Source organism: Gobius niger, assembly GCF_951799975.1.
Source record: "Gobius niger genome assembly, chromosome: 2".
Classification (NCBI taxonomy): domain Eukaryota; kingdom Metazoa; phylum Chordata; class Actinopteri; order Gobiiformes; family Gobiidae; genus Gobius; species Gobius niger.
The window spans coordinates 16,993,582-17,019,166 of record NC_136853.1 but is presented as its reverse complement, the minus strand read 5'-3'; the positions used below and the strand labels follow the sequence as shown (position 1 = coordinate 17,019,166).

Below are 25,585 nucleotides of genomic sequence, written 5' to 3'. Positions count from 1 at the left end.
TTTTGGCAAGTTTATTTCAGTAATGATGTCTACTGGTGATTTTATAGTGATACCTAGATATGTCATCCCTCATGGTTTTCATATCATTGATGTGTTTTTTTTTTTTATATTGAAGAATATGTGAAAGCATTCACTTGATCTCCAAAATCACTATAATACGTTTCAGTAGGTGAGGGATTGATTCCTCTGGTTGTGAAAGAGTCATGAGCACATCGTCAGCAAAGAGATTCATTCTGAAATCATGACTGTAAAGTGTGATTCCAGATTTGTTCTTGTTTAACCTGATGGCACAAGCGAGGAGTTCTAAAGCTAAGATAAATGGACTTGGCGAGGCCGGACACCCTTGTTTTGTGGATCTCCAAAAGCCAAAAAGGAGATGCCAGGTTTATTACATTGCTCTGACCCACTGAATACATTTAGGACCAATTCTAATTTCAATAGTGCGTTAAATAAATATGATCATTCAATCCGGTCAAACGCTTTTTCAGCGTCGGAGAATGATGCAAACTGCTGGATGACTAAGAGATTCGGCTTCTGTAATTACATGACACAATCTTCAACCTACAACCATATCTTTATATAAAATGAAAAGAATTGGAAAAAGGACATCCTGGAAACACTTGTAAAACTCTATGCCACTGACATCCTGAGCAGGGGCTTTAATGGCTCCTTTTATTTCATTTTCATCCAAGTCTGCTTCCAGGAATTCCTGACCTTTTTCTTTTACCTGAGGGAGGGATATATTGTGATATATCATTTTGCATTGCAGCCCTCATTACATTCAGACATATGCAATTTGTAATAGAATAAGTGAAACGCTGAGTTTATTTTGTCTTGATCAAAAATATATGATCCATCGCGATCCTGTATCATGGATATACAGGTTTTACTTTAGTTGTTTTAACTTCAGTGCTAATAATGCCCCCGTTTTTTTTCTGCAGTTTGAAAATTCATAAATTTTCTCAAAAAAGGGAGAAAAAATAGAGCAGAAAATAAAAGATTGCCAACAACAAACAAACAATGCCAACTGGCAAAGCCCAAAACAAAGGCAGAAATAGATGCCTTATATCTATATTTGGGCGGGACTGTGGTGCAGCTCGTTCCACACAGCCAGAAAGTCCCGGGTTCGATCCCCGAGCTGGACAGGGGCCACCCCGTGTTCCCCATCTGCGACTAGGACTCCCCTGGAAATCTCAGTGGGACTCTCCTGGTTAGGCCAAATAAGTAAATGACACTCCATGGCTTTTTAGCTCAGTTTCTTAGTCAGTAAGTCGCTAGGCTTTATGTGATTTAGGGTTTAGTATTGCCTGTTTTTTGTAATATTCCCCCCCACCACCCCCACCCCCACGCATAATAAAATGCCCTTTTATTCAAATTTGTAAAAAAGAAAAGAGTTTTATATCAAATGCTTTAGCAGTACAGTTACAAACACATCACTCAATATCGTAAATTCACATTATGCAGGCTACAGTTCACAATAAAGAAAAAAATATTTCATGATTTTTTTTTTTAATACTGTACATCTATTTTCTTAAAAACCAAATGCAGAGAGCACATCTTGACTGACACAGTTAAAACAGAACATAGACGGGATGGTGGTGCCAGGGATTACAGCTATTTGTTCACTGTCAGATGAGATTAGTTTTACAGCTCTGTGATTAAAGCAGTCCTCTCTCAGAGCCTAAACAGGTAACTTTGGTCCATGGCGAAGTCTGACATGAAGGATCAGGGTTCAATATAGAGGCGTTGTCCAAAAGGAACATATATTCTTTCTGTGGAGATCAAATGTTTTCAATTAATCAAAATTAGTATAACAAGCAACACCCCCACAAGTCAAATAACATGTAAACTAATTTGATACAACAAAAACAGAGCTCAAGTCAAGAGCAGTAACGTACCTGCAGTACTGTGTGCCACATTCGGAGTGGTCCCTGCAGCTCGTCCCAATAGCTTTCAGACTGTTCCAGCGCCACAACAAGGAACGCTTTGTCCTCACTATCACCCCAGTCCAGTCTTCCGGGACAGGCATTGAATTAACCTGTAAATATGAGCAAAAATATTCTTATAAAAACAATAATGACAACAACAACAAAACCTAAATATGAACATGTTAAAGTATTTGAGGGAGAACGGTGCCTTACCTGGACAGCAGAGATCAACACCAGGACAATAGACAGAACAACAATGGTGTGCTGAAGAGGGGCCATGCTGAGCCGGTGAGCTGCTCTGAGCAGGGCCAGCTCTGCCCTGTATTATAGGCTCCAATATAGGAGGAGTCACTATTAGACATTGATATTCGGAATAGCAATTTATTGACGTGATTTGCAAAACTGGCCGTGCGCTGGTTCTTATCAGTTTATTAATAAGGGGCAAAGTGCACTGGATCCTGGCAATTAAGGACATTCCACGTTGTAAGATCTGATTTGGAGAGTGTGGCGGTGTCACATTATGCCATCATAACATGTTTGTTATGACTCAACAGCAAGATTCCTCTGCAAATCCTTGTGGGTTCAACAGTTAGCCTGTTGCTTTATATAAAACAAAAGCCATATTTCAGCATAGAGTGAGGTTCATGACACCAATGACAGTCAACACATTTCACGAAATGGATTACTGTTTATTAGAATTCCATTGAGTAAACAAAACACACTGTTAGATATTTGACCTATGGATGTTTAATATTTCTGCAGAAGCTGTAGTGATGTAGTGGTGTGTATGAACAAATATAAGCACCATGTCACAAATACAGTCAGACAAGTGGAATAAAAAAAATAAACCAGGCAACAACAGAAATACTACTCCGGTCAAAAGCTCAATTATTCACCAACATAACTCGCCAAAAAAGGCCTTTTCTTTTCCCTCATTGGATCTTGAGCTTTTGTTTTTGAAGGGTTTGAGGACAACTATCTATGTTAACTATCTCACTGCAAACTGTTCATACATTACATTTGTTAAACTCTTTGACGTCTGTGTCATTGCCGGTCTCCAAACGGTAAAGATTTGTAAGCAAAAACAAGTTTGATTTGAATAAAGAATATATTCTGAGTGATTTTTATGTAGTTTAGCTGAGTGACTACAATTGGTCAAGTTTATTCCATTTGCATTTTATAGTTTGCCAATTTTGATTGATACAAAATTGCCTTCAAAAAAAAAACTGTGGCGACTGTGTTAAAACTATTGACATAATAATTCAATATATCCTAATAGATTTTTGCATGAAATAAAACTTTGGCTTCTGTACATAAAAAAGTCCCAATTAACTGAATCTGAAAGGACAAACCAGCCAAAACGACACCTATGTACACATTATAAAATTCATTCCATAAACATTTGTAAAATGAGTGCAACGCTTGGCATTAGTGGTACTAGTAGCACTGGGAAGTCGAGGATCACTTCACATGCTTCGTTTAAGTGCTATGACGAGAGAAGGGGCTCTCTTTCAGCAGCAGTACTCTGAAAAATATAAAGTGAAATGATACAATTAACTTTATTTATACATCGCTCAGTCTCAAGATTCAGTGAGTCTTGAGATCTCACAAAACATGAAACCCAACAGCTGCACTTTTAAAGACCAGAGTTTCACTGGACACTATACTGATCATTTCCCACCACTACAAATTCTGTATTGTTGTTACAGAGACTCAATAATGACTATCTGGGACAGTCCTGAAGTGGTTGTCGTCCTATTCGACCAATAGAACATTCTCTGCGTGTATAAATAACATTATGTCTGATGGTGTTCCTCAGGGATTCGTCTTGGGGCCTATTTTGTTTTTGTTGTACATCAGCCCTCTTGGAAAAATCATCAGCTTTAAAATGTTTCTTATCATCTCTGTGCTGATGATGTTCAATTGTACTTTTCGTTTAAGGAGTCAGAGATGCACAGACTGTCAGACTGTCAGAGTTAATGGATTGTCTTCTAGTGTAAAGACATGGCTTTGTGAAAACTGCCTTCAGTTGAATTCTAAAAAGACTTTGATAATTGCTCCAGGACAAAAAATCTCCTCAATTGTGAACCACCTTGGTTCTCTGGGCTCCTCGGTGCATCAGAAATCTTGACGTTTGGTTCTGGTCAAAAACTGTTTTAACCACTTGAGAAACATTGCCAATTTTATCCAACACTGATCTTGAATTGGTGATTCAAGCTTTTGTCTCGTCTCATGTATATTATTGTAACTCCCTTTTTGCGTGTTTTAACAAATCTGCTTTGCATCGTCTCCAAATGGTTCAAAATGCTGCAGCGCGGCTTTTAACAGGATCTAGACACATTATTCCCATTTTATACTTTCGGCTCTGGCCGCACTTGCAAATTTCGAATTGAATTCAAGATTTTAGTTTTGACTTTTAGAGCATTGCAAGGTAAGGCTCCCAAATACAGTATGTGTCTGACCTGCTTTGCCCCCACTCCTCCAGACAGTCCCTTAGGTCCTAGGCCAGAACCTCCTCACTGTCCCGAGGACCCGCTTTAAAACCAGAGGAGACTTGTCCTTTGAAGCAGTTGCTCCTAAATCTCCTCTGTCACTACATATAGCCGACTCTGTCAATTCTTTTAAAAACAGCTGAAGACATGGCTCTTCGGACGAGCTTTTAGTTGACGAGGCTGTAAACTGTTTCTGTGTATATTTTTGTATATCTTTCTGTAGCCCGTTGCTTTTGTGTCTTGTGAAGCACTTTGTGATTTTATCTGTGAAAGGTGCTATATAAATAAAGTTTCTTCTTCGCCTTTATTATTATTTTTTTCTAATAGTTGGCAATTTTCTTCAGTCCTTTCTATGCTAAAGCATTAGTCAAGAACTCAGAACACTCAGAAATACATATTTGTAGCGTGTGAAGGTTCGCCTATTGCCTTTCGCCATTGTTAACGCATTCCAGAGAGCAGCTCAACCCCCACTCCAAAACTCCTAGGCCATTTTATGACTTTTGGGATGTCGTCACTTCCTGTCTTGTGAATGGCTGATAAGATCGAATACAGTTCAGGAGAAAAAGACTGTGACGATCTATCCTAACCCTCACAACCAGAGATGAGAACTCTGTATTGACCTTCGAATTGGACTAAAGACTGAATCTCAAACATCCGATTTGAGTAATAAGCCAATTCTTCAATTCATGGACAGTGAGAATGAACTCAACCAATCTGTTCTAATGATGAATTCTTCCCCAGGTCAACAAAGACGCAATGTACAAACAAACTGTCAAAATGTTGTTTGGAAAGTTGTGAAGTTGTTAATGTGTTTATCGCAATAGAAATGTATTTCTTGAATTCTCTCCCAAAGACATTCCCACTTGGGATCGTCATATCGAGTTACGGACCGAAGGGATTGGTCGAATCTCGCGGAGAAAAAGGGGCCGCCCCCTTGGTATAAAGGAAGGAGAAATAGCCAGAAACTTCCCTTACCCTTGCTTTTCTTTTCTGAAACCGCTTCTGAGTTGAGTTGGACCGGAGAGAGAGAGAGACGGACGGGAGCACATGGCATGACATCCCCCGCTGAACTCTGACCTCTCCTTTGTCTCAGATGGACCACAAGAACTCTAAGTTGGAGCCCGTCGTTTGACGTGATTTGTAACTACCAGTTACTTCTTTTAAGAACATTTGCATTTTTCCTACAAGACAACAACATTTTTGATCGCTGAGCTTTCAGCGAAACCAATTTGAGTCTAGCTGGTCAATCCAAACCCCAAGGCCCCGAGGAGCTGGAGAGAGAGACCCCAGCCTCGCCTACATCAGCTTGAGAATCGCCACGCGAGAGACCACAGGCCGTCGGACACCAGGATTTGGAACACCAGACCATGTTGGCGTGGAAACCATTCTCACGGTCGTAAGCGTATCTCACCGACCTGGCTTAATAAGACTCACATAACTTCTCAGAAAACCTTATTGACTTTCAGATACAATTTTAGAACATTTTATCTGATTATTCATCCTGTTAGCCTTCTAGGTTATTCTGTTTGCACTTTAATATTTAATGCCGTCTGTTAATTGATTTTGATCATTAAACCTCCATAAACCACAGTTTGCTTTGGTAATGTCTGTGTTTATTATTCAGACTAAGGGTCCATGTGTACGTCCAAGACCTCACTTCCTTCAGATAAATCTGTAGTTTAGCCTCCTATTCTTACTTTTATTTTGTTCGCTTTCCGAACTGGTGCCCCGTTAAATTTTAAGGCTAATCTACACCTAATTAATTAATTAATAAACAGATTAATTGATTAATAAACCCTCATACCCTACATATTTGGTGCCCCGTGTGAGGCGTCATAAACTCTATCTGTTATTAATGATCACTGATCATTCCAAAGCAAACTTTGAGGTTCAATCTTATCAAAAAGTTGTTGAAAAAGAAAGAAAATGCATTTTAAAGGTGTCCATTGAAAACAAAACTCTCTGCGCAACTCTCTCTCAATGCTACCGTTTATAGGTCGCAGCACATTATTTTAAATGTGACTTTCAAACATGCATGTTCTCTTTGTGCTATCAAAAGCACAATTCTCAAAGGCCTTAAGGTAATCAAATTGTAATAGCTGCGAATTTTCCAGTATTAAAAATTACCTGTATTTTGCAGTAAGTAATATAATTTGTCTGCGAGTTTTCCAGAAATTGTAACTTTAAACTGCATCGGTGTTAAACTGTCCTCCCCTGCAGGAGCTCAGATAACACCCCTGAGACCCCCTCCTTACAGCTCTGGTCAAGGAGATGTTTCACCCCTGGCCCTTGGCGCCAGAATGAGTCAATCATTCCCCAGAGTGGGCCGGTCTTAATGACATCACTTCCTTAGAGCCCGCCTACCGAAGGCTGTGCCACTATCACTGCCCCCTACCGTGAAGGAGGAGACAGAGGCAGAAGTGATTTTAAGTGAGCTTTGATCACAACGCTCTCTTCCAAGTAAGTAAGCTTTACTTGAGTAACTTAGACAATAAAACTTAAACTATATACACATTCAGTTGTACCTTAGTTTACTGTTGTTTTATTGAAAATAAAGCCAAAACATTGTCCTTTTCCATCTTTAACAGTTACTGTACTGTTCTTCCTTCTCAAGACTAACACTTGTCTTCGGCTTTAACTGGTCTTCTCTGATTGGGTCTAACTTAATGACTTGTTTTGTGGCCACACTACAAGCTCTTATTTGCCTTTATCTAGACCAATGCTCAGCCTTGCAATTTAAATTGCAATCTCAAATTGTAACACATAAAATTTTACAATTTTTAAGCTAAAGGGCTCAATTCAAAGTCACCCTCTCTAAGTAAAACTTAGTGAATTTTCATCCACCTCTTGAAATCAATTTTAACTGACTGACTGCGGGACAGTCACCAATCAGTTAAGTCAAATTTTGATATTGAATTTAATTAATTAATTTGATTTTAATTCAATAATCACTCTCCAAAATGTCCATGTCCTTTCTTCTCATTCATTTTTGTCTCATTCCCTTTTCATGTCTTGCTTCATTCCATCTATCAACCCTGGTTTTAGTTAAGCACAATTAAAACTGGTTTGTGTCATTGTGACCCACAGAAGGTCAAGTCAGACTCTAAAGTTGTCAGACCTTTGATAAAGCAACATGCCTCCTGGAAACTTAAAGAACCTGTCTACAGCCGCTGTCTACAGACCAGGCCAGGGAGACGTCCTTGACTGTGTAGACAAAATGCAGGGAACAGATCCCTCTGAACTTGAATCCATAATTACATCTTTAGTAAGTATAACATCACTTACAGGAAAACAAGAGGAGAGTCTGACATTGTTAGCTAAAATGGCAGTTGCAATGCATTTACAACTTAAACAAACACAAGAAGCATTGACAGACACAAGGAGACAAAATGATGAACTTGCATCACAAAATGCCTCTCTCCAAGAAGAGAATGCAAAGCTTATGAATGACAAAGAAACTAAACATCTAGAAAACCAACATCAAGAGGTAGGACAAAAACTCTTCGAGCAAGAGCAAGAACTGAAATTTGCAGATTCAGAACTTGACAAAACTAGCAGAACCCTCTCGGAACGAGAAGTGGAGCTAGTGACAGCCCATGCTGAGCTAGACAGGACGACTCAGAACCTTAACAGGTCTGAGTGCCTGCTCAATAAAGCCACCCTAGAGGTAAGAGATTTAAAATCGGAAATTTTGATTCTCCAAGAAAACCAAGAAAAGGACAAAACAAAACAAACTCACATTCAGAGCCAGCTTACAGCAGCTCAGATTAAAATAGATCACACGACGCTACAGCGCACGATCAGTGAGGAAGAAAAGAGCTTTAAAAGAGAGCAAGAAGATCCTCCTGAAAAAGGAGTAAGATCTCAAGTGTATCCCCTGGGAACACTTCAGGAGAAAACAAAGAAGTTCTTCAGGGACTTTTCTCCTCCACCTGCTTTAACATTGAACCCCAAGCCACCGCACCTGCAGCGGTTGGACAGGCTCATCTCTGAGCCACCTGATCAATGTTATGCTTCACAGGAAACAAACGATCCCGTCAAGATCTCCACTGGTGAGTTTGAGCGTGGATATCGTGTTCCAATCAAAGATCTTGACAGAATTGCACAACATGTCATTCGCTTTGAACCCAAGTCTGATGGTGCTAACGACACAAGCACCTACTTAAATGACATTGACTTTTACCTGCGTAGATTTCCAGACTCTACAGCAGAAGATAGAATTTACCTAATCAGGTTTACTTCAAGTAGAAATGTGGGAAGTTTCATTGATAGACAGGCGCGTCACACAAAGGCAGACTATGGTCGCCTTTGCCAAGCTCTCACAAAAGAGTTCTCAAACTGCCTGACTACTGGCCTAACTGCAGCCTTAAATGTGAAGCAGACTCGACAAGAGTCTCCACAGGCTTATTACTGCAGACTGCGCGATGCTTACTTCAGTTCGAATGAACTTGAGATGGAGGAAAATCTCCACTTTAAATCACTTTTTGTTCTAAATCTTCATCCCACAACAAAGTACCACCTTGGCATCACCGCAGATCCCGCTACTCAAACGAGCTACCAGCTTCGTGAACTAGCGATGCGTGCTTTCATGAAACACAAGCAATCGATGATAAAACATCCAGAACCTTCCCTAGTTCTTAATCTCGAGTTAAAGAACTCACAACAGATAAGAACACAAAACTGCAAGTCAAGCAGTTCAAACATGCGTTCTTCTCCAGAAAAGAAACGCAGAAGTGAAGTAAAACCGGCTCAATATCAACAGACAAATGAGAAGCATAAGCAAACGCTGCTCTCCAGCCCTGAACTTGAGTGTAGGCAAAACCCCGCCTATGGCAAACAGTGCCAAACAAAGCAGCATCTCCAACAGGGGGGTCATTACACTCATCACAGAAAGAACAGAGGAAATCGGGATAGCACAAAGCATCTCCGAATACACAAAAATTCTCAATTCTTCTCGTCAGGAGAACATGAAAGAAATCAGAATCATGGCTTTCAAAACCAAGTCAGTGAACTTGACAGCTCAGCTGATCTGACTCACTTCAGTGATGAAAATGACACTTTTATTGAACAAACTCCAGACAATGATGGTAAAGCTGAGCTATCCTCATTAGCCTCTTTAATCCATCAGAGCTGTGATAAAATGTCAATTAAACAACCTTTCAAACGTTTTCTGTGTAATCTCACTGAAAAAGGTTTGGCTGGAAAATTTTACATGCCAACCACTATTGAGAATGCTCTCCAAGAGGAAGCAATGCTTGACACAGGTGCTGACGTCAGCATAATGTCAACCTCTCTTTTTAGTGAAATTCAGGAAGCACTACAACATAAAAGAAGAAAAATAAATCTTCACTCTTGCTTCCTTGAAATCCAGCCATATGCAGACATTCAAACTGCATTCACAGAAATGGCGTACATTCACTTGACAATTGGACCGATGACAGTGGTCCATCCATTCTTTGTGTCTCCACTTGATATGATGCCTCTCCTTATCGGAAAGGATCTCCTCAATCGATTTGAGCCTCTTATTGATTTCAAAGAATCAATACTCTATGCACAGGTGCTGAAACCTTGGCCTTTCTCACATCCAGGAAATTATGGTGAGATCTTTCAGTGTGCCACTCTAACACATACACCTGTCCCAAAACATAAGGACTACAAACACAAGAAGTCAGGTTCTGACCCAACTCAGTCTCAGAATAACGTCTGGAGACCCCAAACCAACTTCTTGTACAAGGACACAGCTCTACCTGAGCTGAACTGTCCACAAATGCACCCAGAGAAGACTCAAGGTCACCCTTGTGACCCCAGACAAAACAATGAACTTCAAAGTTCATTGAAGATCTTATCCAAGCAGGCAGTCGTTGATGACAACGCTTTAAAGGCTAGCCTAGAACCCCAACTCACCCAGCCAGGTTCTGTTCAGCCTTTTCCCACCCTTCCCACCCTATCTTCTATTGTGGCCCCTCACGCTGCCTCATTGGCCACCTCAACCCCCTCCTCCACCCTTTCTGAGCTTCCCTGCTCACACTTATCAGACCTTGCCTCACCTCGGTCTGATGCCTTCTCCAATGTCGTCCCTAACACAGACACTGCTTGTGAACGATCCTTACCTTATGTTTTCGGCCTTTGGTCCCGCCAACGGATCCAGCCTGGCCCGGACACACTCACTTCTCTTATGCTCATGGTGCACCCGAACCACAGGGGGGTAGCGCTGGCTCAAGCACATAAATCCTCTCTGTCAGCCCACAAAGGCACTCAGACAATGCGAGAAATAAGGCAAAAGGAATCCTGCTGCCCACATGCATGTACAAATGCATATGATAAAGGCACGATTAACAGGTCAACCTGCAGCCAATGTCAGACATCAGGTCTGAAGAAATGGGTAAAGCCCACAAACCAAATGTTTGGAGACAAACAGAACGATCTCCAAAAACAGAGACACTTAACACCTGCCATTACCAAACCAGTATGGCATGGTAAGTTATCAGGGAACAAGGTAAGTTATCGCAACTGCCTCCAAGCTCTGAAACAAAACATCTAGTCCACTGGACAGATGAACTTGGTGCTCCAGATGCACACTTGTAAATAAACAGGAAACACAGCTCCTGTTTGTAAATAGACACTAGCCAGTCTATTCAGTGTCAATAGCAATCACTAAAGTTTTTCAATAGCAATTCCTTCTCTAACCAAAGGGGGGAGCTACTTTAAACTTTTCACTAACCTCTGCTACCCTCTATGCATGCTGTCATAACCATTGAGGCTTTGTTTTCAGTTTGATTGCAGTTAAACTCTGAACAACAGAATACCATTCAATCAGCAGTCCGTTGTCAATGCTCAAGTATTGCTTAAGACTCTTCAATCCATGGTGCAAAATCTTTTGTTGTAAAGAAAATCTTGGTGAACTCGCAGCCTTAGATATCAGCAACTCTAGAGACTTTGTTTTTCAATGGACCGCCTCAGTAAATTTAGCGCTTCTACCGCTTTTCCAAATTTAGGTGTCAAACCTGAACCCTTAGGACTTAAGTCGTGCATAGTTGCACACAATGCAACACATGTAGCTTCTAGCTAAGATTGTAGCCACAGCAACAAACACGTAAGACTAAACCTAGTCTGTAAACACACTTGCCTATTGCTACACACATTTAGCCTAATATTGCCACAGTTAGCAAACACCTGAGCCGACTCTGTGTCAATGAACATCGGGCATCGTCTTCAGTCAACGGCCATCCCATCACATCACGGAAATGGCGTGCCAACCTCCGCCGTAGGGTGGAGCCTGCCACGAAGAGGGGACTGTAGCGTGTGAAGGTTCGCCTATTGCCTTTCGCCATTGTTAACGCATTCCAGAGAGCAGCTCAACCCCCACTCCAAAACTCCTAGGCCATTTTATGACTTTTGGGATGTCGTCACTTCCTGTCTTGTGAATGGCTGATAAGATCGAATACAGTTCAGGAGAAAAAGACTGTGACGATCTATCCTAACCCTCACAACCAGAGATGAGAACTCTGTATTGACCTTCGAATTGGACTAAAGACTGAATCTCAAACATCCGATTTGAGTAATAAGCCAATTCTTCAATTCATGGACAGTGAGAATGAACTCAACCAATCTGTTCTAATGATGAATTCTTCCCCAGGTCAACAAAGACGCAATGTACAAACAAACTGTCAAAATGTTGTTTGGAAAGTTGTGAAGTTGTTAATGTGTTTATCGCAATAGAAATGTATTTCTTGAATTCTCTCCCAAAGACATTCCCACTTGGGATCGTCATATCGAGTTACGGACCGAAGGGATTGGTCGAATCTCGCGGAGAAAAAGGGGCCGCCCCCTTGGTATAAAGGAAGGAGAAATAGCCAGAAACTTCCCTTACCCTTGCTTTTCTTTTCTGAAACCGCTTCTGAGTTGAGTTGGACCGGAGAGAGAGAGAGACGGACGGGAGCACATGGCATGACATCCCCCGCTGAACTCTGACCTCTCCTTTGTCTCAGATGGACCACAAGAACTCTAAGTTGGAGCCCGTCGTTTGACGTGATTTGTAACTACCAGTTACTTCTTTTAAGAACATTTGCATTTTTCCTACAAGACAACAACATTTTTGATCGCTGAGCTTTCAGCGAAACCAATTTGAGTCTAGCTGGTCAATCCAAACCCCAAGGCCCCGAGGAGCTGGAGAGAGAGACCCCAGCCTCGCCTACATCAGCTTGAGAATCGCCACGCGAGAGACCACAGGCCGTCGGACACCAGGATTTGGAACACCAGACCATGTTGGCGTGGAAACCATTCTCACGGTCGTAAGCGTATCTCACCGACCTGGCTTAATAAGACTCACATAACTTCTCAGAAAACCTTATTGACTTTCAGATACAATTTTAGAACATTTTATCTGATTATTCATCCTGTTAGCCTTCTAGGTTATTCTGTTTGCACTTTAATATTTAATGCCGTCTGTTAATTGATTTTGATCATTAAACCTCCATAAACCACAGTTTGCTTTGGTAATGTCTGTGTTTATTATTCAGACTAAGGGTCCATGTGTACGTCCAAGACCTCACTTCCTTCAGATAAATCTGTAGTTTAGCCTCCTATTCTTACTTTTATTTTGTTCGCTTTCCGAACTGGTGCCCCGTTAAATTTTAAGGCTAATCTACACCTAATTAATTAATTAATAAACAGATTAATTGATTAATAAACCCTCATACCCTACATATTAAACAATACTTATTAAATTCTAACATGATATTTTAATGCTTAAGGGCTCTGTACCTGATTTTTTCCATTTTCAAACCTTGACAGAAAGCTAAGTGTAAACTGTGAATGAAGCACAGTCCACACTTTCCTAACACATTCCTGACATCCTGACTCTTCAAAAGGATTAGTTTAAAAGCTCTGCTGCCTGAAACAGAGATCACACTTAGCCTTCTGACAGCACATCAGCTCTACTTGCAGGTAGTTTAAATTGAGATTCTATTCTTCTATGAGAAAGTCAAATCAAGGTACAGGGTCTTGACAAGTAAACAAATACTTAAACCCAGAATAAATTAAGCAAGATAAGGAAACATTGAGGCAAATTGTTGTGAATGTTGAATGTTGTTTGCCAGGATTTCATAGTTACCTCAGGGATCTTCTGACGGCACATGAGGAACATATACAACAGTCCAATGAGGATGCCCAGACCGATCAGCATGAAGGGAATATTCACCACAACCGCCTGTTCAAGCATCACAGTCTTTAACTTCAGCACCGAACCATCGTCAATGACAACACTCTGAAACCAGGAGGAAAGTATTACATTTTAAAATCCAAATCACATTCATTGCTTTTGTATTGTGTATAAAATTCAGCTACAAACCTCATTGAGCCAAACAACAGGGAAGACAATGGTGTCTACGTTGCCCGTTTGGCTGCAACAGAAAAAACAACAAATAAACATACACTTTCTGTGAAAGTCTGAAGCAGGTTTTACAGTAAACTAAAATGTCAAGTGCATTCATAAGAAGGAAGTTGGCAGCGTCCAAAAGTCCGTTCATAATGATGATGGTGGCAGACTCTGCTGTGACTAATGTTGAAGATCAAAGACAAATGGAGTTTGAAACTTACCTGAAAGTGCTTATTTTCTGTACAAAAACATTGACTTGAAGGCGTTTGGCTGCTTGCAGAACAATGCCTGTCAGCTGCAAGACAAAAATCAGAAATTAACAAAACAAAATCTTAATATTCTTCTTGTCTATCTTTAAGAATTTGAAGCTGCTTTTTCTTAATGGGTGCTCAAAGTGGGACTCACAGGCCAAACTAGGCCCTTCGGGGATTTTGATTTAACACACTATGCAGAGATTTGAAAGAGGCGTCTACAGTTCAGTTGTGCTCTGAATCTGAGTGACATTCAGCCGTTGGTCGGGAAAGTGAACGATCTTGTCCTCCTCAAAGTCACAATAATGTAAGATCTTCTTATTATAAACTCTTTTTTCCAATAAAGTCCTTAAATTTTACCCATTATTGTATTATTTTTTTCATCTTTTTTTCCTTTAACAAATGCATTTGTCGGGTAAAGAAACATGTTAAATTCAAAAGGCCAAGTAATGTTCCCTTGATTAAAGATTTACCTCGAGGTCACCTATTAACCCTGATAAGAGGTGCTTATCAGTCGCGGGAGCTTGGAGTCATGCACCAATGATTTAATTTTTAACCACTGTTTAAAAAGGAGCATGGATCATTCTAGCTGTGCAAGTGTGCCATCTAGTGGTTAAGAAAACCTACTGGATTAAGATCAATGGCGGTCTGGTGCCATTCTTTGTTTGGCCTCATGCCAAAGACACCTCGGACAAATTTCTCATCAGCTTGGAAAAAATGGGGAGAGGACATCAGAATCGGAGCTCCTAAACAAAAGAACAATGCGTAAAGATAATGACATGTTACAATGCACTAAATCGTGAATTAACTGTCACTTGTACGAAATTACCTTGTTTGCATACGCTGACATTGAGCACTCCAGAGCCAAGGCAGTTTCCAGCAGGGACACAGAAACCAGCATTGTCTGGGTTGACAGTCGCATTTGCAAAGACTTGGCTCAGAGGACTAAAACGATACCCATCAATGCCTTTTACTGTTACATCCTCTTCGTATACTGCATACAGAGATCTGGACAAGGAAAAGATGAGTCACATAAAGTAGACAAAATCAAGCAGCTCCATTGTGCAAGGGAAACTGCACTACTGTCCCTACAGCCATCATGTTCTTCAACACAAATAAAAAATGTCCACAAATATAGTCATTCTGAAATGGAGACATTATTAGCACAAGCAATTCACTTTCTATGCTATTGCATCTTATGATCATGTGCAGAAATTGTGTGTAAAATAATACAATACAATGCAGAATTATTGGCTTATATTGAAACTATTTGAGTCACCTCAGGTTAAATAAGTGTCCTTAATCCACTCAGTCCCCAAGAAAAAGACTCCAGTGGACTTTTGACTGGATTAGCCTTGTTGAGAGACTGACCCAGACACGGGTCACACAGCTGATTTTAAATGCCTTTGTTTTACTAACCTGCACAGGTCAGAGGAAAACATGTAGAGAGTCTCATCTTTGGTGATAACAGGATGAAAAGAGGCTCCATTGGTGCCATTGATCATGTTGCACTCCTCTGTTGTCCACCAATCCAATGAGCTATGCAAACACACACAAAACATATTCTCTCCAAAACTCTATTTTGTGATACGCCAAGAAAAAGTAGCACTAACTGTCATCAAGCAGAGTAGATAAAAGATCTAATAATTTTGTCATTGACACAATCAATATTATCACAGCATCCATGATTGTAATTACTTTAATTCTTCAGACAAGGACAAGTAGTTTTACCTTTTACCATTCCAAGTGTCCACCCTAGCAAAGTCTTTGTAATTTTTCTGGCCGGTAAAGAAAACATACTCTCCATCATTGGAAGCATTATTCTGCAAATTAGAGAAAAATAAATAACAAATATGTAAGACACACAAAATATCGGAGAGGAAATCTCATGCAACAATGCAGAAGTCAGTATATAAAATTGGTAGCCAAAAACCTTGTAGAAGAGTCCAAACACATCATCTAGGGATGGTCTGACCAGCTTGAGTGCTTTGAGTAGGCCGTCTTCATACCCCCACAGCAGCTCCCCAACAGTTCGGGTGGTGAACAGGCCTTCCCCTGTGGACCTCATGTAGGCCGAGATCACATTGGATACAAAGGCATCGTCTTTGAAAGTATCCATGACAGTCTGCTCATAAATTAGACACATATGTTTACATTGATTTAATATAAATCAAATCAAAGCCTTTCAGTCACACATCATTAACAATACATTTGCCTCACCATAGCAGGGATGTTAACAGTTCTGATCAAATCAGTCTCGGGGCCACGTGACATATTTGGCTGAAAAATGTAAGTCTTGGTGTTGACAGCTGACACTTTGGTGCCATTATCTAAAAAGGTGACTTCCTCCATAGGCCGGTACTCCCTAATAAGAAACAATATGTATATACAATTAAATGTTTTCATTTGTATTCCATCCAGATTAAAAAACACATTTCATCAGTCCATCCTGAAACTAAATGAGGAGCTCATAATGTTGTTTATAATGTCTTCGTGAATTGTCTTACATTTGTATGTCTTGTCTGTATTTTGTGTTGATACGAAGCTGCTGAACTGCAAAACAAAATTCAGATCCTTGCATCTGATAATAAAGCATCTATCTATCTATCTATCTATCTATCTATCTATCTATCTATCTATCTATCTATCTATCTATCTATCTATCTATCTATCTATCTATCTATGTTTAGAGTCGCAAAGCCCTTATTGATGCAAAGGTCACACGGGGTCTCCCTCTGATAATAATAATTGACTCTAGTTGAAATAATTTATGTTTTGCACCTTAATACTCATAATTGAACTCATGTCAATGATTATAAAAGTACATTTACTGTAAATCTGCTTTCAAATCCCCCCCCCCCCCCCCTAATCACACACAGGCCCTGGACCTGACTTTGGGAACCACTGCTTTAGAAGATTAACTGTTACAATCTGCTCAATAACAAATAACAAAGAATGGGGCCGTGCACAACATACAATGAAATAAGCCTGAATCGTTCTTTGGTAGTGAGTATGTTTAAGGTTGGATATTCGCTGGGTATTATGTGTAAGTGCTGGATGTTGATCAAGCTTGTGCTACTGGCAGCTATGTTTACCTGTACGTGTATGGTCCGATCTCCACTACAGCCGGCCTGTCACCATTCAGCACCTCAAATGGATTAGTCAGGTTAAAAAAGTAAAACTGCATGTAAATGGGGGCTGGTGGGTTCCCCCATGCATCAAATGCTTCAGTGCCATTCTTCAAAGTTACTTCCTGTGAAACACAAATAGCAGTGGGTCAGATAGTCTTGCAGTAAGCAAATATGACTTCTAAGCTGAATATGCTGCTGATTAAGCACTCTACACATCCCATGATAAAACCAGGCATTGCACAAGGCCAAGACAAGTACAAGACTAAGTTATTTTGTGGTACTTTATCTTTGTAAGCTAACACACTTTGGATTGTCAAACAGAATAATAACAACGTGTTGAAAAACATGAAACACTTTCTCATATTTCATCTCTACATAATAAAGCAGCTCATATATAACATATTATATACGATTATTATAACATTAATATTACATATTCAAAGACAAAAGGTTAAGAAGATACTGACGCATTTTCAAGACATACACCATTAACATTAACTAAACTACGAACAAAACCAGAAAAGCAAAGCTGATTGAAAGGCTGTAACGGTCACTACACAGACACAAATCTGAAGCTAAGAGTAGCATAGAAAATATCTTTGTTTACCTTTTTCACCAGGGCCTGAAGGAAGTGTGGAAACACACTAGACAACACCAATGAAATGCCCAAAATAAGAATTAAGATAGAAAGTATTCCAGTGCTGTAAATGCAGCATGATTTCAGCAACATATTTGACCTATATTATTCAACAGCTAGTGTCGGTCACTCGCTGCGCGAAGCCAAACAGAAATGACAGTACGCTGTTTATTTTGATGAGTCCGTTTCCTCGTATTAAACATACGTTGTCGACCATTTCCGGTTTCGTCAGTGGACGATGGCCAATAACTTCCGGGGTTTCCGCCCCTTTTCTAATGTAATGATCTGACCTCTCGCGCCGGTAACGTTTGTGGTTACGATTATAAACATGAAAGTTTGGGTTTTTGACACCAAAGACCATTTAGCTTAAACAACGCTGAAAAGAGATCTTTAATCGGAATGACATTTCCATCGTGTTGTAATACACTCTTTGTTTCCTATCACATGACAGCGCGAGTGAGATCATTTTACGTTACCAGTGTGCTGACCTGAGCACGAACAGTCTGCAAAACAACTGGTGTGATCTCTGGTTTAATAAAGGTAGATCTAGAGAAGATAGCTTCTTTAGAGCTCTTTGTCTGTTTGTGCATTTATTTATGAACATTTGGTGTCTCCAGCTACACAATATGAGAGAATACAATGATCAATACATACAAAAGAAGTATGTAAATGAAGACATTTAAAATCAGAACAAATTAAAACTGTAGCTAATTTATATATTAAAATAAATTATTTTATTTATCTGGAAGTTTACGGGATTTTCTTTTAAAAATATATATATAATAAGAATTCTGAAGTAAACATTTTTGGAAAAAGTGTTTTCCCTCAGTGACCGCTAGATGGCGCCACATACATACAGACCAAATTTACTTGTAAACCCAACACAACTTTGATTGTTCTAATATACATGATTATTTCGCAAAAGCGAAAATGTAGTTCAGAGTACGTAGGCACAACACGTTAATTTTAACACTAAGCTAGTCCAGACCGGCTTTGTAGCGCGACCGGCTCTAAAATATGCCGAAAATCCTAATTTGTGTAGCGGGTTGGGGCTCCGTTTACTTTTTAGGTAGATTCGTTTAGATACGAATGTGAGATTGTATTGGCATACATGATACAGCACTGTGCTGTGGTCACTGGTCATGTGTAAAATGTTGAGGTGTCTCGTGCTGCTGGCCTGCCCTGAGGCACTGAACCTCAAGAATGGGGAACAATCACAATGGAGCCTGCGCTCGCGGGAGCTGAGTGACGTCACCGCACCGAAACGGACTGCCTTTGAGCCCCGAGCGAAGGCAGGCAGCAGCTGAGCTCAGTGAACAACACAACTTTTAATGTATGCTGCCCCGGTAGCGCCAGCCCAAACACTTTTCTCCTCCTTTATGCCTCTCTCGGCTCTGTTCGACAGCGACTCGCGCCGTCCAGTCGCCGATGCTGTTGTTGCCGCTCAATCCTTCGCCAAGACTGTGTGTGAGCTCCTCCGTCTAGTATCAAGGTAAGAGGGTCCAGTGGTTTTATAAAGGCTCGTCTACCACAACTTATTCGGTGCGCGCGATCACCTCAAGCTTGTCAGCCCTGGTTACAGCCGGCACTAAATCAGCCCAATGTACCTACAGCTTTGTTCAGCGGCTCCGCGCTCTTGACCAGAGTCAAATCTGATATTGTGTTTTGTGCCCAATGATGGAGAGCGTGCATTTGGTGCTGTCTACAAAAGATCCGGAGCTCGTTCCGCCAGGTGAATGTCTGTGATCTGTAATGCGCTGGGATGACATGCACACTTTGATGCGCGCACGAGTAACTTCTTCGACCCTAATGTCACAAACAAGCGTGAACTGCACAAGAAAGGCTGCTCGACTGTCAATGACTGTCTCCCTTTGGATGTAAAATCGGCTCAATGTGACATTTTGCACGATATATTAAAAAGGGAGAGAGTTGGGCAGACAGTAAAGAAAACAGTTTGACAATCAGACATGACAATCTTCGACGCTTCCACCGGCGGCAGAAGCTTTTCACACCTTACTGACCACAGGCTCCATCTACTTTTTCCCGTTATTTTACATGGCATGTATAGGCTATGTGTTGTTTGCTAAATAAATATTTTAAAGCCACACAGTGAAACATTTCACCCAATGAAAAGAATAAAATGAAAGCAAACGTGTGTATTCTGTGAGTGGCTCTCCTCTCCAGAGACCGGACTGTAACTTTGCTGGGTTGGGGACGTCTCCATGGAGCCGCTGACCAAATATGAGATTTAAACAGGTTAGTTCCTCATACAAATCCATTCTTTGATTACCCACTGCAAAAATATAATTTTCGGTCTCACTGGTGCAGGAGCATGTTTTATATTGGCAACAATATAGTAAAAAATTGTGCGAAGTGTGCCTTTAAGTATTTCAAGGAGATACTGCTTTTGTCATAAGAAAGAGCAGTTGTTCTGGAATGCGTTAGTTTAACAAAGTAAATGCAAACAAATAATTGGAACAATAGAATTGCTCTTTTTGTGAGATTCTTCACCTAAGACGAGTGATCTCTTAAAGCACCAAGTCGTGTGTCCACTGCTGTGGACGGGCCCAGGTCCATGGCTGACACCTGCTAATGACCAGAGCAGTGTCATGGGGCAACATGTCATACATAGTATGTAAAAGACCTTTTGTTTTCTTTTGATTGTAGTGAGTGAAGAAGTGGGCGAATGCATGGACCGGACCGAACATGAAGAGCCTCAAAGCCAAGTTTAGGAAAACTGATGTAAGTAACACATGTGTGAGGTATCTGCTGCTATGTGCACAGCACGTGTGGACTCTGCAGGGTCTGCAGCTGACTCACAGTCTGTGTAGCTCAAACTATGATTTATGCCACTTTCCCAACTCTGAGGTCAGCAGCACTTAAGGGCTTGGGAACATTGTGCTTCATATGACGACAATTAAATGGTCTTTATAACCTTTGCCACTTTCGATTTAGTGAAACATAACATTCTGTTGTAAATAAGGTTCACACGTATATAATCCCCTCCTGTGTGAAGCACTTTGGGTGACTCGTGTCATGTGAAAAGTGCTATACAAATAAACTTCTATTCCATTCAGTATATCAGAACTTCACTATTTCATTCAATGACCTAAACTTTCCTAAACAATACTAATTCGGATACAATAGTATTTTAATACAATCAAAGCACTCTTCTAAGCCAAAGTTGACCCATATATGTTCAAATTGATTTTACAGCCTCTAATGTGGGTCAAAGCAAGACAAATAGTGGTTTTAGCCAAAGCCTCTGAGGGTCACTGTGGGGTCCTAACGCTGTCACAAGACAGGACTGAAAAGTAAAAGCTTCCATATGTGTTTCAATGACCAACAATGAGTGCTTTCTCTGAACCAACAGCCAGAGCTAAAACAAACCATTGACTTATTATGTTTGCATTCATGCGTAATAGATAGATAGAAAGTTTTAAAAAGGGTTTTAAAGGGTTAAAGGTTTACGTTGTTAGTAAAGTAACTGAAGCCTCATCATGAGTCACTTGGGATGATGACTTTTGAAGCTCTTCTCCAAGGCATCAGGCCCCATGGTGTGTCTGCAGATGATCCTTCTGAGCGTGAATCAGATTTGGGAGTGGTTTCTGTGTGACTGGATCACTGGGTCAGAGTCTACACCGGTACTTTACACCGACAGGAAGTGAGGCTTGACTCATGCGCCGTCAGAGTGATTGGACGGACAGAAAAAGTCGGCAGGGATCCCGGATGAACGTGCATGTTCCAGGGAGTGTCCACAGGAGCGGAGTGAGGGAAATGCTTGGTTATGAAGACTGTCTTTAAAAGATTAAAGTGTGTGTGCAGAGGCAGGAAGAGGAGTTGAGGACACTCAGAGTATTTCAAAGAAAGAGTTATGAACACCAGAAGCAAAACTCTTACTGTGGGCTTATGTAGGGCTACGTTTAGTTTCCGTTTTGTTGAGTAACTTTTTTGTGAGTGTATTTTGGGTCTACTAAAATTGTAGTGTTACTTAAGACTTGTTCATCATGTGAAAACGTACAGCAACAACTTTCACTCAAGAAAACTGTGTAACTTTAAGATTGATCAGTTTTATTAAGTAAAAAGGCTTTGTTTTATTGATATGTTATTATTGATTGATATATTTTACACAACACATCAGTGAAGCACATTTTGAAACAGTGTTTTAATAGAAAATGGCACGGGAAGGAACGTTTAAAGAGAAACAGACATAAGATAATAATGTTTAACAAAACTGGAAATATTACATTCAAGAACATTTCTCACATTAAAGCGCATTGCAAGTTCAAGTAAATTCTTTCTCTTACATAATATACACCCGTAAAAATAATATGGTTCCACAACAGGACTCATCAGATCGACAGTATCTGATGAGTGATTTGCTATGTTTTTTGTATTTTTTTCCTTTTCTTTCAAGAAAATGATGCCCTGGCTGCTTCTCAGTTTTGAACCCCCCATATGTTCTTGCAGGCATATTATTAGATAATTTTTGCAAATTCATTCAGCTGGTTTGAATGTGGGGGAGAACAGAGGTGGTCATTGTTCAGGAGAATGTTCTGCAAAGTTCAAGGACGCAGCAGTTTTTCATAAGTCTGTGCATTTTTTACCTGTCCTCACACCGAATAACAGGCAGGTAGGCAGTTGTAGTAGACTCGTCTACTCTCAAAGAGCCATACGTAGGCGTTTGCAGATGAAAAGGAAGAGTTGGATGTGGATGTTGCTTGGAAACCAGACTGAAGCTGTTGCTGTGATGGTCCTGAAGGTCTCACACAAAATTACAGTAATGTCTTGCTTTAACCGACAAATAACTGGGCGCTTTGATGTTGTTAAATCAGTCATTTGCTTCTACTCTTCTTTTGCCATCCCAGAAAACTCAACAATACAGCTAATCGGAAGCATTTACACCCTAATAATGAAGCAGTTGCTCCGATGGTCGAGTGGGTTTGTCTTAGTTGTCTTGTCTTGAGTTGTTTTGTGACTAAAAAGTGCCTCACAGTAACGTCTTTGCGATCTCTACATTTGTGCCACTTTTTGTTTCATGCGGATAGGCCCATTCCAATTTTTTCTTTTACATTACAAGATCTGAGCCGGGCTTTGGTTTGTTTGTGCAGCTCAATGTCCAAAATTACCAGCCAGGAGAATGTCCAGAGGAGGAAGCAGATAGTGGAAGTTATTTGTGGACAAAGCTAACATTTCTTCAAGACTAAGCAATTACCGAAAAGGCACCACACTATGAAACAAAACATTTCCTTACTCTATTTTAAGCCTTGTGAGTCAGTAACAGAACACTGGAATGTCTCCCTTGTAATCTTCCATTTTAAGACATTCCTTTTTCATGACGTCAAGATATTGGTTAAATTGTAATTAGAGGTGAACCACAACGTGACGATCATCTGAGAAGAAAAAAAAGAAAGAAAACTGACTGCACCACTTGGATGTGTCGTTGTTGTGAGGTTAGAGAGTCTTGTTTCATAAATGCTGATGGAATCATATTGAATAATAAGAATCACTTGAAGGGAGTCTTGACCTTACAGCAGGACGGACATCTGAAAATAACCCTGTTTTTGACGATTCCACAAAGCTGCAACTAAAATCTGACCTAAAAATTAAACCCCAAAACCCTAAGATCTACGTTTTAGGGTTTGTAGATACTGGAAATATCAATTCTGTGTCTTTTTCATCTTTCAGTCTTTTTACTTTGTTCAACTTGTCTACTTAAAGCTGATCTAAGTGACTCATGCCCCTAGAGGCCATAAGTGCGTTATGTGCGTTTTTTTTACTCATTAATTGTCCGTGAGAGTAAATACTACGCTGACAGAAAAGACAAAGCGACAGAGGGATATTGTACATTCAATTACACAATGGAGGTAATTTTTTTCACTCAAACCTGGCTTTAAATACTGTTTAAGTGGTGCTAGCCCGCAGTTAGCTTTGCCCGATAAGCCTGTTAGCTTCTTCTTCGTGATTCCATTAGTGCGTATTGGTGGCTCCGGGTAGGGGCAAGGAACGCTGCAAGGGTGGTTTCCTGGCCAGAGACCATCCCATTAACACGTGTATAACCCCCAGAGGGACTAGGAAAAGGATTGATATAGATAAACAAGTTACTTAGTTCTGCTTTAAATGACAAAACATGCATTGTCATTCATATTACAAAAAATCACAGGACATTTACCCTTTTGACGTTAGCTAGTTGAGTTTTTCCTATAACAAAAGTTTTAAAAGGTAGTTGGACTAATTCCTACTACCTCCTTTCTTGTTATGTACATGGCACTTGAGGGTTTGTTTGAAGGTCATCTAGTTTTAAAAATATCTGCCGTGGGACTGCAAGCTGGGCTTCGCTACAACACAAGCTAATGTAACACGAAGCTGCGACAAAACGACTGTGTGCTTTTTTCTTTTTTTTTTGTGCTTTTTCTGTCAAACATGCCTTTACTTCCATGACCTCAAAAGACCTTTCCTACCGCAGGATTCCTGTGATTCCTTTGTGGCTGCCTTGCTTGTCTGATTTTTTGGAAACATGTTGAAATACTGTGCAAACTGTCGAGGAGCGCGCCAACAGACCGACGTTCTCCATGTGAACCTTTGTAGTCATCAAATGCACTGCTGACAGCACGCTGATTGGCCAAGTGTCTCCTACGCTTTCCTTGAACATCTTTGCCAATTGCAGAAAAATTGCGAGATGCAGGAGTTCCTGTGAGAACTCTTTGTGTGTGTGTGACGTCGTAACGGTCATTTACGATACCGGTACTGGGTTTTTGATACCGATACCTGACCTTAAAAGGGGCTAGATGCAAGTTGGTAGTGGGTGAAGGCACGCACATCCACAGTTCTAAACAAGTGTGCAGGATCAAAAAATGGAAAATGTCACAAAAACAAATAAATAAAAGATCCGCACAACTTAGTCGCTCCAAAGCTTATTTAATGCTCCCCAGGTTAGTGACGTTTCGGGCCTTAGCCCTTCTTCAGACAATAAAAAACAGCTCTAACACACCTGTATATATGTACACAGCTTAATAGATGCAAGTTTGCCATTTTATACTCACCACTGCCACTTCAGGTCATACTTGTAACTGCAGCGTCTATATTAAGCTTGTGCATGACGGCACTTCGAACCCGAATTAACACCTTTTTCAGTGAAGCAGTTGTGGTGAACAGGTCTGAGCTCATCCTGCACATTAGGACATGACTGGAACATGCAGGGGGAGGAGAATACATAATTAAAAAAAAAAAAACTGTATAGTCCCTTTCAACAGAACAATAATGTTAAAAGATTTTTTATTTTAAATTTGTATCATTTAAAACAACAAAATAACTTCCTTTAATGCTGTGTCCAGGCGACTTTATATATACCGTGCATTTCATACACAAGGCAACTCAATGCACCAAAAGGTCTCTAATTTGGACATGTAATTAGCAGGCGATGTCACTCTGCGTGCTTTATACACTGCTCCAAATGAAAGAGTTAACATGCTTTCAAATGAAATAATAGAGACAGTGTATTTACAGTGTATTTGGGAATGTACAAAAGCTACATAAAGATATTTGCTTTGGCTGTCAGAATCGCTTGCGCTGTGACGTCCTCTTCTTATACCATATTAAACAACTGTTCTGTGTTCAGGTGCAGTCAGGGCATGTTTTTTTATCCAAAAGAAACCAAGGCAAAGCGTACGGATTAAAAGACAAAGACAAAAAGTTGAACAAAGTTAAACAAGGAAGCGTGAAAGGTAACTTGAACAGACATCCAAATTCTTCAGCCATGGATCTGTACAA

The 25,585-nt window shown here is 40.3% G+C and overlaps 2 protein-coding genes across 3 annotated transcripts in view; one reads left to right on the top strand and one right to left on the bottom strand.

Moving 5' to 3' along the window:
- Positions 1-3,150: 3,150 nt before the first annotated feature.
- Positions 3,151-18,009, bottom strand: scarb2c (scavenger receptor class B, member 2c). Its single transcript, XM_079551595.1, has 12 exons — positions 17,786-18,009; positions 17,143-17,300; positions 16,268-16,412; positions 15,981-16,172; positions 15,779-15,870; positions 15,467-15,586; positions 14,877-15,055; positions 14,675-14,793; positions 14,018-14,091; positions 13,770-13,821; positions 13,533-13,685; positions 3,151-3,453 (listed from the first exon to the last, which is right to left on the bottom strand). Exons 1-12 carry the CDS (start codon positions 17,906-17,908, stop codon positions 3,415-3,417), a joined length of 1,446 nt encoding a protein of 481 aa, XP_079407721.1. The 5' UTR covers positions 17,909-18,009; the 3' UTR covers positions 3,151-3,414.
- Positions 18,010-19,077: 1,068 nt separating this feature from the next.
- rai14 (retinoic acid induced 14) overlaps positions 19,078-25,585 on the top strand; it is a 28,597-nt gene continuing 22,089 nt past the window's right edge. For both annotated transcript variants that reach the window (XM_079582967.1, XM_079582966.1), the window contains exons 1-2: positions 19,078-19,307; positions 20,483-20,557. In XM_079582967.1, the coding sequence (XP_079439093.1) occupies positions 20,522-20,557 (36 nt within the window). In that variant the 5' untranslated portion in view covers positions 19,078-19,307; positions 20,483-20,521. The remainder of the gene's footprint in view (positions 19,308-20,482; positions 20,558-25,585) is intronic.

Bases quoted from the DNA above. Each gene is read 5' to 3' on its own strand.
- scarb2c (XM_079551595.1), bottom strand. From the start codon at position 17,908: ATGTTGCTGAAATCATGCTGCATTTACAGCACTGGAATACTTTCTATC. The intron at 15,056-15,466 runs GTTAGTAAAACA...TTCCTTGTCCAG, and splicing joins TTTTCCTCTGACCTGTGCAG to ATCTCTGTATGCAGTATACG. The intron at 14,794-14,876 runs GTAATTTCGTAC...TCTTTTGTTTAG, and splicing joins TGTCAGCGTATGCAAACAAG to GAGCTCCGATTCTGATGTCC.